Below are 15,823 nucleotides of genomic sequence, written 5' to 3'. Positions count from 1 at the left end.
AACACCACAAACATACATAGATCTAGCTAGGCCACAAAAAGTGCATCTGCATGTTGTTGGAGCGAGTTAGGGAGAAAAAAAGTAGATCTACATCATGAAGATAGCTTTCCCCTTACTTACCTATCAAAAAAGGTAATTTCACCACTTAATTTTGATGAATCTATGGTGGAAATGAGGTGATGAGATGGCCGAAAGCTTGGAGAAGAAGGTGGAGGGGATGAAGTGGAGAAAGTGAGTGGGTAGGTGTGGGGCTATCCAAAATATCTTGTTGGGGTACTAATGGCGCACCACCAGCAAATGCGCCATTAGTAACCCTGGTTACTAATGGCGCACCTGCAGGTGGTGCGCCATTAGTAGTTTTGCAAAAAAGTAAAAATAAATAAATATATATACTAATGGCGCACCGGGTAATAGTGCGTCATTACTAGTTTAAACTAGTAATGGCGCACTATGAAACGATGCGCCATTAGTAGTTTTGCAAAAAAAAGAATAATTTTTTTTACAGTAATGGCGCACTGTCTGCTTGGTGCCCCATTACTACTTCGAACTAGTAATGGCGCACTTCGACCTGATGCGTCATTAGTATGTATGGAAAAATGGAAAAAATAATAATTTAATACTAGTGGCGCACCCTGTTTCTGGTGCGCCGTTAGTGTCTTTCACACTAATGACGCATCACCAACCGGTGCGCCATTAGTATATAGTAGTGGCGCACTGTTTCCATGGTGCGCCATTAGTATCAATCCTATCTATAACACTTTTTCTAATAGTGTAGATGTGGGTGAAAACCGCATGCAGGTGGACAGTTTGGTTTGGGGTTGGAGGTTTCCTGACGGACTGAAGACTGGGTTAGGTTGGGGTTGGGTTGTTTTGACACCATTCCCAGACCTGCACAATTTGAGCGACGTCTGTATAAATTGGAGAGACGAAAACCATGGAGTCTCTCTCATCTCGAAGGGCAAAAACTTGTTTCTGTACCTACTGCTGTTTGCTGGTGGAGCGGTGATGGGGAGCGCCTGGTCATCGTCGTCGTCCTCGGCTGCTGATCCGGTCATCGACGAGATCGTCAAGTCCAGCCTCTACGGCGCCGGGTGCAGGCAAAGCTTCGTCAGGGTGTGCAACCCCGACGCGCCGGTGCGGGACGTGGAGGCCTGCGCCCAGGCGGCGGAGGCGCTGCGCAGGTGCATGCAGGCCAACGCTGTCATGTACGAGCAGCTACGCCGGTCCAGGCGGACTAACTAGCTATAGGTTGCTAGTACAGTCGCCTCCATCATGTCCTGTTCGTGTTACTCCTACCTACTCCCTCCGTTCGGAATTACTTGTCTTGGAAACAGATGTATCTAGAACTAAAATACATCTAAATACATCCATTTCCACGACAAGTAATTCCGAACGGAGGGAGTACTTGCATTTAGACTCGTGAGCGCTAGCTCAATATATCGCCAGTATTACAGCTAGCCTGGTAGCTGCCAATTAAACACTTCACTTATATTTTATTAATACCAGAAGAACTGTATCGATCCTTAGTTTCCATGTAAATTTATTATAGAACAAAATGCTTCCTAGCTACTCCCCGTCCCCAAATCCCTCCGTCCCGAAATGTAAGATGTTTTTTGATACTACTATATGATAGTTGTCAAAAAAGTGTTACGTTTTAGGACACAGGGAGTATTTTTTTTTTCAAACCATGCAGAAGACATGCATCCCGCAGACAGGACACAGTTGAACACCAAGAGAGCAAGCAAGGAAAACATGCTACACAACCATGCAACACTTCAAAACCTCTAGACCAAAATGACACAAGTGGCAGGAAGTGGTTGCCAAGGTTTTGCTAGTCACACTTCAAAGCCTTCAGACCAAAACGGCCTCTCGTGGCAAGTTTGTGAGAGAACTTCTTATTTAATACTGGCTTAATTTTTTGCCCTATTTAACACCGGAATTTTTTTTCTACCTTATCTAACATAAATGCTAAAATATACTTGGTGGCTTTTGATCACTAAACCAAATTGCCCAAAAGCTACACAAGATACGTGCAAAGCTAGCTAGCTATCAAGCAAGCAGCTTGATCGATCTGGCCGTGCGTGCGTACACGAGGCTGGCTTGTACGTGGGTGCGTAGCCGGCGACACTCACACGTAAACTTGCGAAGGAACAGAAAAAATTCTTTTTACGGTACGATCGACTTGCACCTTTTCGTTTATTTGCTCAGTATATAAAGGGATACAGCCACCCCATCCAACACATCGCTGAGCGGGCAACCAACACGACGGAGACCCGGACTCGTACAAACACTTATCCGATTTACTTTCATGAACATTAAAACGAGTAGTACTAGGACTCTTTGGACTACTACGTGACCGGGAGATTGGATCATATGCCCCAGTTTACTTGGGCATTTGATAATTTGCCCCACTTTACATAGGATTAGATGATTTGCCCTGCTTTTTTTTCTCTTTAGATAATATGTCTTTTTTATTTACTGTAATCATTTTTGACTTTTTATCCCTATTTTCACGACGCGAAATGACTCTACTGCCCCTGTGACAAATTTGCAATTCTTCTTCTTATCTTCTCTGCTGTGTGTGAGTTCCATCGACCAGCTCACCTTTTCCCCAGTTCAACGCCTTTCTTTTTCCCCTAACCTACTGGAGGATGACGACAACGGCACCTTGGCCCCCGGCAGCAGCAGCTCAACGTGGCGGCTCCCGGTGCAGCTTCTCGGCCCGGCGCGGTGGCTCCCGCTGCAGCTCGGCGCCCCGCGGCGGCGGCTCCCACTGCAGCTCCTCGGCCCGGCGCGGTGACTGCCGCTGCAGGTCGACGGCCCGCGGCGTCTCGCTCCGGCTGCAGGTCAGCGGCCCGCTGCGGCGATTCCCGCTGCATGTCGGCAGCTCGGCGACTTCAGCTGCAGCTCGGCGGACCGGCAGGTCCCGGAGCACCGGCTGCAACTCGGAGCTGCGGATAGCGCCCTCGTTGCTGGTAAAAGCTAACTTTTTAAGTGATTGATGGATTTACAGATTTTTGTGTGTGAGTTGGTTGCTTCGCCGGTAATAGCCATGGCTGGACTACAGTGTTTATATATAGTACTAATAATTACCCTAGCAGTTGTTGGTCCTGCTTCAGTCATGAAGCTGGGTGGGTTGTTTAAAATACTTCGCTGAGTGATCTCCTCCATATGCTTGAGACTTAAATTGTATCACACACTAAAAAATGCGTAGATGCTGAAGAGTACTTTCTAACTAAATCACATATGATTTTGAGTTCATCTCTTGCTGGATCTCCTCTAGTCACAGGTCAGGGGTCTGTATATATGTTGTGCATCCTCGCATATGCACTTCGTTGGAATTTGGCAGCATATAACAATTTCATAGATTTTAAAAATAAAGTGACAACATATGTTCACTTAGCACATGGAATTGGCAGAATATATCACACCGAAATCACAAAGTAATGTCACAAAAAGGTTGCTCGGTTCAAATGACATGACAAATTAATCCGAGTTTACACCAAGCAAAATAATAATTCTTCCGACTCCATATCTTTGAAACTGACAGATGTGAACATCTCTCAGAATTTAAAATAGAAATTTAATGCACTAAAATTGGAGCTTCTTCCTTTTTGGGGTCAATTTTTTCTTGCGCGTCGTAGAGCTTGAAGGGAAGTGAGAGGTAGGTGATGCTACAGAATTAATAGTTGTCCCAGATGGTTGTGATGCATCGTCTCCAGCTATGGCCATAGCAAGCCTCCTACATGTTTACACACCAATGTTATAAAAGTAGGAATCAAATGTGCATATGAGAAATATAATTTTTACCTCCTTGTGATAGGCCCAGGGCTGTTATGAAGGCTGGGAGGCAGTGTGATTGTTGTTGTGTGTGTAGGTGTCGCAACAACAGCCGGAGCGAGCTCGTGAGTAGACACGTCACTAGAAAGTCCAATCACACCGGATGTTATAGATGGTATAATAGTACTAATTTGATACTAATATAGATGAGATACTAGTGCATGGGTTACCTCTCTTTAGCTTCATTTTGTTTGCAAGTTGCTTTCCTGTGCCCCAATATCCCACATTCTTTGCACCTATTTTTGCTACCAAATCTCTTCTTTTCTTTTTCCTTCTCTTTGTCACCTCCTTGTTGGTCATTTGTTTTGCCATTATCATCTTTCTTCTTCCGTTTGCTGCCACCTCGACCACCATCTTCAAGGCAACTTCTGATTCTCTGCTTCCTCCGTCTCCCAACAGAGCTCTTTAAAACTGGTGGCACCATCTCAATATCTAGATTAACATGAGGCCATTGAGACTTGTCTGTGATTGGTTCAATCTCTCCAGCATAGGCAGCCCGGAACCTACTCACGGAGTAGTACTCATGTACATATGGTTCAAAGTTTACATCTGCTGTCTCTATAAGGAATGCAATTGCATGCTCACAGGGCTTTCCAGTGTGTTGCCATTCTAGGCAAGTGCACTCACGGCTGCCTATCTTCACAACATGCCTAAGATTATTCTTGCTAGTGTCCTTGACCTCACAACTTTCTCCGGTTGATCTTCCAACAACCAAATGGTCAAGTTGCCTAGTTCTATTATTTATTTGTTGAATGATGGCAGGCAACATCTTTCCCTAGAGCATTTCCCCAATTCTTCTCCTTCTATAAACAAGTATCATAATTTTCTCTATTATTGTATCGGCTAGCTCATCCATGGGTAGCTCCTTTGTTCCTTTGATCCAACTATTGAAGCACTCGGCCAGATTATTGTGAATGTAATCACATTTGATTTCTGTGTTGAAGTCACATCTCATCCACTTTAAGTTATGATAGGTACACAAGTAGGCACTCACTGCAGGTTCAGCTTCAAATATCTTGCACATATGATAGTTAAATGTTTCCAGACGGTAAGCCTTGGCTGCTGGCCACATGTGACCAAAAACATCTCCATGAATTATTTTTTTAAGTTTGCCATCAGATGCCTAAAGCATTCTCTTTGCTCAGCTTGGGGAAACACAATTTTAACTGCATTCTCTAATCCTTTGCATGCATCAGTACAAACAGCTAGAGTTTGAATATGTCCTATTGCCCTATGCAGTTGTTGCATAAACCAAATCCAGTTATCCTCGGTCTCTATACCAAAGAAACCAAATGCTAAAGGAAACATCCAATTTTGCCCATCTAGTGCTGTACATGCTGCTAATTGACCATTCCACTTTCCAGTCAAAAATGTGGAGTCTATACTGACATATGGTCTACAACCAGCCAAGAAGCCATCAATGCACGGCTTAAGTGCCATAAAAAATCTACGGAAATGCAGTTCACCTCCTTCCCTCTTGACATCAACCTCGACAATGCTACCAGGAGATCTTTTATCAATCTCAGCTTTGAAGTTCAATAAAGACTGAAAGCTTTTTCCCCAGGTCCCATATAAACTATTCTTGGCCCTTTCTTTTCCCTTGTTAACAGTATGATACCCAATAGTACATTTGTTCTCGACTTGTAGCTTTTTTGGAGCTCCCTGGCACCAATGTTTGGTTCAGTTTGAAGATACCCCATTGCCTTTTCTGCCACCCATGCTTGGTCTGTCATGCTTGTAATCACTGCAGCGGTTGATGAACACTTATGAGGCTTTACTATCTTGTTAACCTGCACAAAACATAACACCAACCATCAGTTGCAAGTAAAATAGTTTCAACATAAAAAATGATTCATGTTGGATAAGTTTGTACCCTGACTGTTTTTCCATCTTCTATTGTCCTAGCAGTTATTCTCCAAGGACATCCATTCCCTTTACAGTGACCCAAAAATCTAGTAGTGTAACTATCGTTGATCTTGATGTCAAACTTACCTCTAATAGCAAATGTTCTCATGAGCATCCTGAACTCTTTCATTGAACGAAACAAAGATCCTTCCTCTATCACAGGATGTTCCTTATCATACCAGAAGTGATTCTCTTCAGGCATATGGTCAGGCACAGGAAGAGCCGCATCAGCAAGTAAATCCTCATCAATATCAGCCACACATGCATCAACATGTGCAATGGAGGCTTTCATAGCTGCTTCAGATACAATTTTCCGATGCTCAGGTTCGTCATTGATGCCAAGAACCGTGCACATGTTCTCCTCTGTTATAGGAACATCAATTTCGTCATCATTCATTGGTGCTATCTCAATCTGGGACCAATCAATGCCTCCTTCCATTGTTGATACATGTATATCATTTCTTGCAACCACCGTTGGCCTACTTGGAGAACAAATAAACATTTTAACATAAGGGCATCATCCAATTAGTTAGAGAACATTTTATCAAATAACAAAACTATGCTAGATCTGAAGGTTTGTTTTTTCATGCTTCATCTTAGTTTACTCTACTTTCTGTACAGGTTCATTAACGCCAGAGAAGTGTTGTGCTAGCTGCAATAACCATGGGAAATGGGATCCTAGGTTAATCAAAGCCAGGATCCATGTACAGGCGCACACATGTACACCATGAAGCGAGTTCAATAGGATTAGATGTACGTGACTGATGATGTTGTGAAATGCGTGGTCTGCTTGTGTTGTACTGGGAAGTGGGATCTAGGATCATGATCCTCAAGGTGTTAGTGCTCGCCGCAACAGCCATGGGAGAGGAGGGTGTGGTTGATCAGATACTAACCAATCTGCAGCATCTCGTGATGATCCATGGATGCAGGAGTCGTCTGCCCGACCGGTAGTTTGAGGAATCACCTTGCCGCCGGCCTGTGTGAGCCCTCCCTGTCCGGGAGGCGCTGGAGTTGATGGCTTGGTGGCTGGCGGTGCATCCGCCTCTCTGCTGGGCGCGGACATGGAGATAAAAACTAATAACAGAATCAATCTATGATTTCTTGATCTGTTTGTTTGGTTGGGTATAGCAACGTAGGGAGAGAAGATAAGAAAGAATTGCAAATTTGCCACAGGGGCAGTAGAGTCATTTCGTGTCGTGAAAATAGGGATAAAAAGTCAAAAATGATTACAGTAAATAAAAAGGGCATATTATCTAAAGAGAAAAGAAAAGCAGGGCAAATCATCTAATCCTATATAAAGTGGGGCAAATTATCAAATGCCCAAGTAAACTGGGGCATATGATCCAATCTCCCGGGGGCGGAGCGGTGGAGTGGGATTCCGACGCGGCGGAGGTAACTGAGCGCGGAGGCGGCGCCTGAAGGAGGAAATCTTCTCGCCGTCTCGCCGGTAGTACGCTCGCCGCCTCCGCCTCGGGGGTGGCCTGGCTGCCTCATTTCGGCCGGCGGAACCTGATGCCTCGCCGCCTCTACTCCACCAGGCCCATGTCCTACACCCGTCTCTGCCGCCGGTTGTCCTCCTCCTCCACCACCACCTCTTCGTCGTCACCCTCCTGGTGTCCCCATGCCGCCTTCGCCACTGCCACAGAGCGTGTCCGTGCCGGCACGCTCAGTCCGGAGCACGTGCACCACCTGTTCGACAAATTGCTTCGGCAGGCCACTCCGGTCCCCGAGCGCTCCCTGAACGGCTTCCTTGCCGCCCTCGCGCACGCGCCGGACTCCTCCGCGTGCAAAGACGGCCCCGCCCTCGTCCTCGCCATCTTCAACCGCGTCTCCCGAGAAGAAGCCGGCCTGCGGGTGGCCACGCCCGCCATCTGCACCTACTGCATCCTCATGGACTGCTGCTGCCGCGCGCGTCGCCGGGACCTAGGGCTTGCCTTCTTCGGCCGCCTCGTGAGGACGGGCCTCAAGACAAACCAGATCGCCGCCAACAACCTCCTCAAGTGCCTCTGCCACGCAAAACGGACCGACGAGGCTGTCAGCGTGCTGCTTCATAGGATGTCCGACCTCGGTTGTGCGCCTAACTGCATCTTATACAACACAGTTCTAAAGAGCTTGTGCGAAGATAGCAGGAGCCAGCAAGCGCTCGACCTGCTCCAGATGATGGCAAAAGAAGGAGGTGTCTGCTCCCCTAGTCTGGTCAAATATAACACGGTCATCCACGGCTTCTTCAAGGAAGGACAAGTAAGCAAGGCATGCAATCTATACCATGAAATGATGAGCAAGGGGTTGTGCCTGATGTGGTGAACTGGTGACGTATAACTCGATTATTGATGCGCTGTGCAAGGCCAGAGCTATGGGCAAGGCGGAGTAGTTCCTAAGGCAGATGGTTGATAACGGTGTTCGACCAGATAACCTGACATATACTGCAGTGATCCATGGATATTCCTGTTGGAGTAATTGGCCATGGATACTCCGAAGACGGCGAAATAATAAATTAAGACATCAGGGCTAGCAAAGTCCCTCAGTCCGACTGCCCGGCCGCTCCTGCCGACTCCCCGTCCGACTGCTCTGCCCGGCCGGCTGCCAGCTGCCGACTGCGCTAACCAGCCGGCTGCCGACAGCGCCGACCACTGCAGCCTGACCCGACACTGACAAGACACCGACACGATGGCCATACCACGGACAAGACGGTTGTATCCGGACACTACTGAACAATAGTGATACACTGTAGCAGATGTAAGATGTCACATCATTGTTTTCCAAATAGTGAAGTCGGTCACGTGAGCCATCCCTTATTCCCTGGGCTCCCCTTTATAAGGAGCACCAGGCGAGGCTCACACACACGTATGGCCACAAGGCCTCACACAGGCTAGCAAGCTAACAGCTATCCATCCATCCATCCAGGATGAAGACACCCTCACGCATGCATACTAGCTAGCTAACACACATATATTATTCGGCCACTGGAGCTTGCATGCTCATCCGGCTATCCACATATATACGAGGCCAGATGCCTACGGCACTGACCTCAGATACAACTCCAAGAGCATTCTGTATCAGATATACTCAGACATGCAGGAGTAGGGGTGTTATCTCTCCGGAGAGCCTCGAATCTGGGTAAACTAGCGCGTACTACTCGCATACCCGTCCCTGGATATTCCGGCAGCGGTCTTTCCCTCACACTCAAGCCACCTTGTGGCATCTGTCGTCTTGCATCCCCGTGAGAATACCACGATAGTTTGGCGCCCACCGTGGGGCGGTACTATGCTACCGCGCTGCTGCTGTTTTCGCAATTCGGGCGGGACCATCTTTGTCATCACCGCGGCGTCACCGCCGTCTCTCCGGTAGCACTCGGAGGCCCGACGTCGACGCGCCCTCGGAGCGGCCGCGAGGGGCGGCACGTCCTCGCTGTCGGCCTCTTCGTCTTCACCACCATGGCGTCACGCCGTCTCTCCGATAGCGGTCGGGGGCTCGACATCGGCATGCCCCCGGAATGGCCGTGAGGGGCGGCGCGTCCTCACCGTCGGCCTTGCCTTCTTCACCACTACCGCAACACCGGCCGTTTGTCCGCGCGCGGGGCCTCACTTTGGTCGGCCATGTCCGTCCACGCATCACTCGCGTCTGCTTTCCTCCGCGTTGCGCCTTGCTCCGGCCGACACGCACGTCCGACTACTCCATATATCATCTATGCTAGCTGGCTAGATGTGAGTCAAACCATTGTTAAACCATTAGCCAAACACGCATCAGACAATGACCATACATTAGTCAAAGACTACCCAAACAATCTCCAGAAATATCATGGTCTCTTGCACCAATGCTGCTGCACTCGCTAGCTACGGCCATGGCCTAGTCCTGTGCACGCACGCACCGGCCGCATGCGTGTTGGTCGTGTGCGGAACTGCACATGCGCGCATAGCCGGCTGCTTGGCCAGCCTTGGCCGGCTTCCCACCACGGCGTATACTGGATCAGGCCGCCCGGCTCCGACCTCGTCCAACTGCGTTCTGCTTCAGCTGTTGCTCCGCGGCCCGGCTGTTGTGCCGTCTGTCCGCCTGGCCTCGGTCCTCGCTGGCTGCACCTTACCTGTCGCACGCGCCCAGCCTGCTGTGCTCCTTATGCGGTCGCCGACTGCTCCATTCGCGCGCGCTTGTCGTCCCGGCCGGCTGCTGCTACGCACCCGCATCCGTGCGCCTCCGCGTCGCGCGCCTGGCGATGGGCCTGGTCGCCGTGCCCCTCCGCCTGCGTGCTAGCTCGCCCAGACCGCCTCCCGCGTGTCATCCGTCGCCCCCGCCTCGCTCCTCCGCGGCTCCGACGGGCTGGCCGGCTTCCCCGAGCTCGAGCCCAGCTCTCCTTCCCTGCGCGCTGGGCCCGGCCGCACCTCGAGCGCCGCTGCCAGGCGGCCAACTGGGCGGGCCGCCTCACGCCGCGCCGGCTGTCACCTCGGCCGCCTGCACCGCTTGCTCCGACCGCCGCCCATGCCGGTTGCCGCCCCGGCCGCCATCTTCGCGCCGGCCACCCGCGCCTCCTCCGCCTCGCCAACCCGGCCGCCCCACTCCACCGCCGGGGCTGCACGCTGCAGCTGGCCCAGCCCCCTCCGCGCTGGCCCCGCCAGGCGCCGCGCCTCCGGCCGGCTCCGCCAACCCGGTCGCCGGCTTCAGCCTGCACCCGGCGCGCGCTGCTCGCTGCTGCCGCCTTCTGTGGGCAAAGAAAAGAAAGGAAGTCAGACTCCGGCTGCTGGCTCCAGAAAAAAACCGAGATGCCGGGTGGAGAAAAGTCAGTGGTTGGATGCTAGAAGAAGGAAAAGATAGAAAAAAAGAAAGTGTGTGTGCATCCGGCTGCTCAGATCCGGCTGAAGAAAATGACGGATGCCCACAGTCCACTTGTGACAAAAAAGAAGTAGAGGTGTGTGCATTCGGCTCCCAGAACCGACTGAAGAAAAGGCCGGATACCCACATTCGGCCAGCTGACGAGAAAAAAAAAAGAAGACAAAGTAGTCGTCGGGAGATCCGGCCCGACTGCTCAGCAGTCTGCCCGAATTTCGGGGGCTACACCCAGCGGGTGCGCTGACGTGCCCCGTGAAAAAGAAGACAAAGTAGTTGACGGGAGATCCGGCCCGACTGCTCAGCAGTCGGCCCGAATCTCGGGGGCTACACCCAATGGGTGCGCTGGCGCGCCCTCACGGAAGATTGCAAGAAACAAAAATAAGAGACAAGAGAAGAGTTTTGTCCGGCTGTCAGCAGTCGGCAGAAGAGAAAAAGAAGAAAATGGGCGCTGCAAGACGCCTCGCCACCTGGCCGGTCGAGCCTGACCGGCCGGGACTCCCCTTCGAGCACCTAGAGGCTCGAAGGTTGCACCCAGCGGGTGCGCCGGCGCGCTCCGCGAGCGCCGAGCCGCGCCGGCTGTTTTCAGCAAACTTCGCCTCGGCTACACGAAAACCAATGTGAGCTTCTCACCCACATATTTTTGCACCACGCAAGCACGGATAACCCCGAGCGATACTCGGGAAACTATCTCCGCATTTTATTACAATTGCATCACTGTTCGCCCCGGCGCCTGCCAGAGTTGGCCCGGGGGCTAGCCGCTTGGCCTGAGACGTTAGTTCCCGCAGACGGCTTAGTAGCGTGCGCGGTACCAAAGGCCCACTCTTAGTAACAGACAGCAGAGCGCTTGTCCGACTAGCAAGAGTAAACGCTGGAGGCCACCCACGCGAAAAACGTCCGGGAAGAAAAACGGTTCGGGTGACCCGGCCATTTCCTTTACAAGTATCTACTCGGTCGAATCTGCTCCTAGACTCTGAGTACTGTACACTCCATTTCGTGGCCCACTCTCAGTCACAGACCGCAGAGCGGCTGTCCGGCAAGCGAGAGCACAAACCAAAGAGCGGTGGGAACACGAAAAAGATTAAGGGGGCTCGGACGAAACCGAGTCGGCACCCTCCGCATAAAACTTGCAATGCTAAAAGTATTCATTTGATATATCTACGTGGACTAACTTTGTCTTTTGCATGATCATTTCCGCGAACACCCGCCAAAAAACCTTCGCCCAACTTTGCCAAGTTGCCCGAAGGCTTGGGGGCTACTGTCGGAGTAATTGGCCATGGATACCCCGAAGACGGCGAGACAATAAATCAAGACATCAGGGCTAGCAAAGCCCATCAGTCCGACTGCCCGGCCACTCCTGCCGTCTCCCCGTTCGACTGCTCTGCCCGGCCGGCTGCCGGCTGCCGACTGCGCCAACCAGCCGGCTACCGACAGCGCCGACCAGCCGGCTGCCGACTGCAGCCTGACCCGACACTGACAAGACGGACACTGACACGATGGCCATACCGCGGACAAGACGACTGTATCCAGACACTGCTGAGCAATAGTGATACACTGTAGCAGATGTAAGATGTCACATCGTTGTCTCCCAAATAGTGAAGTTGGTCACGTGAGCCATCCCTTGTCCCTTGGGCTCCCCTTTATAAGGAGCATCAGGGGAGGCTCACACACACGTATGGCCACAAGGCCTCACACAGGCTAGCAAGCTAACTAGTTATCCATCCATCCATCCAGGATGAAGACACCATGCATACTAGCTAGCAAGATAGCTAGCTAACACACACATACCATTCGGCCACTGGAGCTTGCATGCTCATCTGGTCATCCACATATATACGAGGCCAGATGCCTACGGCACTGACCTCAGATACAGCTCCAGGAGCACTCTGTACCAGATATATTTAGACATGCAGGAGTAGAGGTGTTATCTCTCCGGAGAGCCCCGAATCTGGGTAAACTAGCGCGTGCTACTCGCATACCCGTCCCTGGATATTCCGGCAGCGGTCCTGCCCTCACACTCAAGCCACCTTGTGGTATCTGTCGTCTTGCACCCCCGTGAGAATACCACGACAATTCCACTTTGGGCCAGTGGAAAAAGGCAACTAAAATGTTCAGAGAAATGACAAGCCGCGGTCTTGTACCAAATACTGTCACTTGGAACTCATTCATGGCCTCCCTATGTAAGCATGGAAGAAGCAAAGAAGCTGCAAAATTTTTGCATTCCATGGCTGCGAAGGGCCACAAGCCTGATGTTGTCTCGTATCGTGTTCTGCTCCAAGGGTATGCTACAGAAGGGTGCTTTGCAGATATGGTTGATCTCTATAATTCAATGGCAAGCAATGGTATTGTACCCAATTGCCAGGTTTTCAACATATTAGTTGATGCATATGCTAAGCGTGGAATGATGGATGAAGCTATGCTTATATTTACTGAAATGCGGGGACAAGGACTGAGTCCAGATGTATGAACCTATTCAACTCTTATATCTGCACTTAGAAGAACGGGTAGGCTGGCGGATGCCATGGATAGATCCAGTCAGATGATTTCTATTGGCATACAACCAGACGCAGTTGTTTATTAAGCTCTAATTCAGGGTTATTATACAGTTGGTGATTTGGTGAAAGCAAAGGGATTGGTTTCTGAAATGATGAACAGAGGTATTCCTCCTCCTGACATTGTGTTCTTTAATTCAATATAATGAGTAGTCTATGCAAAGAAGGAAGGGTTACAGATGCACACAGTATCCTTGACTTCGTTATACACTTTGGTGAGAGGCCTAGCATCATTACATTTAGTTTGCTAATTGACGGATATTGCCTAGTTGGCAAGATGAAGAAAGCTTTCGGAGTACTTGATACCATGGCCTTAGTTGGCATTGAGCCTGACCGTCCTCATTAATGGCTGTTTTAAAAATGGAAGGATCGATGATGGATTGACCATATTCTAAGAAATGCTGAAGAAAGTTAAACCTACAACAGTTACATATAACATCATACTGGGTGGGTAATTTTGTGCTGGGGAAACAGTTGCTGCAATGAAAATGTTCCATGAGATGATCGAAAGTGGAATAACAGTGAGCAGTTCCACATACAGGACAGTCCTTGGAGGACTTTGCAGGAATAGTTGTGAGGACGAAGTGATCACCCTGTTCCAGATATTAGGAGCAATGAATGTGAAGTTGGATATTGCAATACTCAATACCATGATCAATGCAATGTTCAAGGTTCAGAGAAGAGAAGAAGCTAACGATTTATTTGCTGCAGTATCAGCCAGTGGATTGGTACCTAATGCTTCTACCTACGGTGTAATGATAAAAAATCTTCTAAGAGAAGGATCGGTGGAAAAAGCTGAAAATATGTTCTCATTAATGGAGAACAGTGGTTGTGCTCCAGACTCTCGTCTTATAAATGACATCATCAGAATATCATTAGAGAAAGGTGAGATTGTCAAGGCTGGAAATTATATGTCTAAAGTTGATGGCAGGAGCATCTCACTTGAAGCTAGAACTACTTCGTTGCTGATACGTCTCTTTTCAAGTGAAGGGAAATATCGGGGACAAATAAATTTGCTCCCTGTAAAGTACCAATGTTTCGATGGATTTAGTTGAGCACTAGACAGAAAACCATTGCTGTGGTTTGGAGCTTCCTCTCAGTGATGTTGATATGAGTTCTCTTCCATGTGCTCAACAAGATCGAGCTTGGCGTTGGTGGCTTGGTTCCACCATGGTGTTTTCGCCCAACGTTTGTGGCTGCTGGGTGTGCATCCTATGGACATTGCCCCTAGTCTGCACGCCATGTCCATGCTCAAGGTTCACATCCTCTCCCTGAATATGCCAGGGATGTTTGTACCCCAAGGCCTTTTTTTATTCTACTGTTGCTGTTTTAAGATCTTCATGTTTACAGTTAGTTGCATGTGTTCAATATCAAGTTGGATATCAAATAATCTCAATACATTTTCTTGGTGCAGGTGTTTATGTTATGATGTATGGTCTTATAATCTGGAAATAGCTCTTGCAGGCATGCCTTGACGTGTTCTTCATCATGTTTGCTAGAGGGAAAATGTGGCCATCCAGTCAGTGAATTTCGTAATTTCCTTCTCTGCTCAACTCAAGTTGCAGCTCACTTAAAAACCTTCAATTCATTCCATATGATGTCGCATGTGTTGTTCTTTTTTATGATATATATTTATTTGGAATTCAATCTAGTACTGTGAAATGCCACCTTTCATTTGACAGATAATAGTTGACTCTCAAGTTCTGCACCTGCATCATCCAAGCACTCTCATTTTTTCTTCCTTGGGCAAAGTTCTTTTTACAATATGCACTTGTGTCATCCAACCACTCTCAAGCTTTCTTCCTTGACTATGCACCTGTGCCATCCAAGCACTCTAAAATGATTTCCTATTGATCACATGTTCTTATGTTCCTAAGCCCCCCCCCCCCCCCAGCATGTGGGCGACCCGGGGGTTTCCCAAAACCCTAGAAAAAAGTCCCTTGCGAGAGGGTTGTGCGGTGTCCTGGTCACTGCTCGGCTGCGGTGCTCATGTTGTCTACCCTGATCTGATGCGGTCTGGCCTCCTTTTTTGGGGGGGGGGGGGGGGGGGCGATGTTTGCCAACGGGGGGGGGGGGGGGGGGGGGGGGGGGTAGGGTCGCAGCCCTAGGCAGGTGGTGGTGGCCGGTAGTCGCACGACATGAGCAAAGTGGTGTCGCTGTGGGACGGGAGGTGGCGTTGCCGGCTGGCACGACTGGAGTTAGCGGAGGCTGCCCTTGATCGACTCATGGGGCTCTCCTCCTCCCTCTGGTGGTCACGAGGTGTCCCCACCTTTTCTGCTCAGTCAGGGTATGCCCCTAGGGTCAGCTTTCTCCACGGCTTCGCAGACAGCGGCCAATTGTGGTGACGCGCTCCCTACGTGGCTGGGTGTTGAGCCCTGTCCATCTTGCTACCAATGGTGGAGGACACTATTTCGGCCGTCCTGGAGAGTTCCATGGATCTGCAGATGGTAGCCATGGTGGTGGCAACCTCCCGATGCTGGGCGAGCTGTGGCAGATGTGGTGGTGGCGCTCCTTGCTTGTTTCTTGCCTCATCCAATTTTTGTTACATCTTTGTGACGGGCCTGACATGGGTAGTCTCTGGCGTGTTCTCGGTTAGCCTGCCCTTCTGGTACACCTGACCCGGTGGGATCGGTGATGTGGCCTCCGTGGTGCTATGGTTCGACTTCGCCAGCAACCCATACGTGTGGGAGCGAGCACTCTATGGTGGG

General features: G+C 49.9%; 1 protein-coding gene across 2 annotated transcripts; it reads left to right on the top strand.

Moving 5' to 3' along the window:
* The first annotated feature begins 2,607 nt into the window (after positions 1-2,607).
* Positions 2,608-6,816, top strand: LOC123189237 (uncharacterized). 2 transcript variants are annotated; one of them, XR_006495660.1, is made up of 2 exons: positions 2,608-6,069; positions 6,367-6,616. XR_006495660.1 is itself a non-coding variant. In XM_044601611.1 (2 exons), the coding sequence occupies exons 1-2, from the start codon at positions 2,652-2,654 to the stop codon at positions 6,373-6,375; spliced, it is 333 nt and encodes a 110-aa protein (XP_044457546.1). In that variant the 5' UTR covers positions 2,608-2,651; the 3' UTR covers positions 6,376-6,816. The 2 variants fall into 2 exon arrangements, 1 of the variants encoding a protein (XP_044457546.1); XM_044601611.1 differs by having other exon boundaries at positions 2,608-2,975; positions 6,367-6,816.
* Positions 6,817-15,823: the final 9,007 nt, after the last annotated feature.

Source organism: Triticum aestivum, chromosome 1A (genome assembly GCF_018294505.1).
Source record: "Triticum aestivum cultivar Chinese Spring chromosome 1A, IWGSC CS RefSeq v2.1, whole genome shotgun sequence".
NCBI classification, from domain to species: domain Eukaryota; kingdom Viridiplantae; phylum Streptophyta; class Magnoliopsida; order Poales; family Poaceae; genus Triticum; species Triticum aestivum.
The sequence above is the reverse complement of the archived record's forward strand: the minus strand, read 5'-3'. Positions and strand labels throughout refer to the sequence as shown.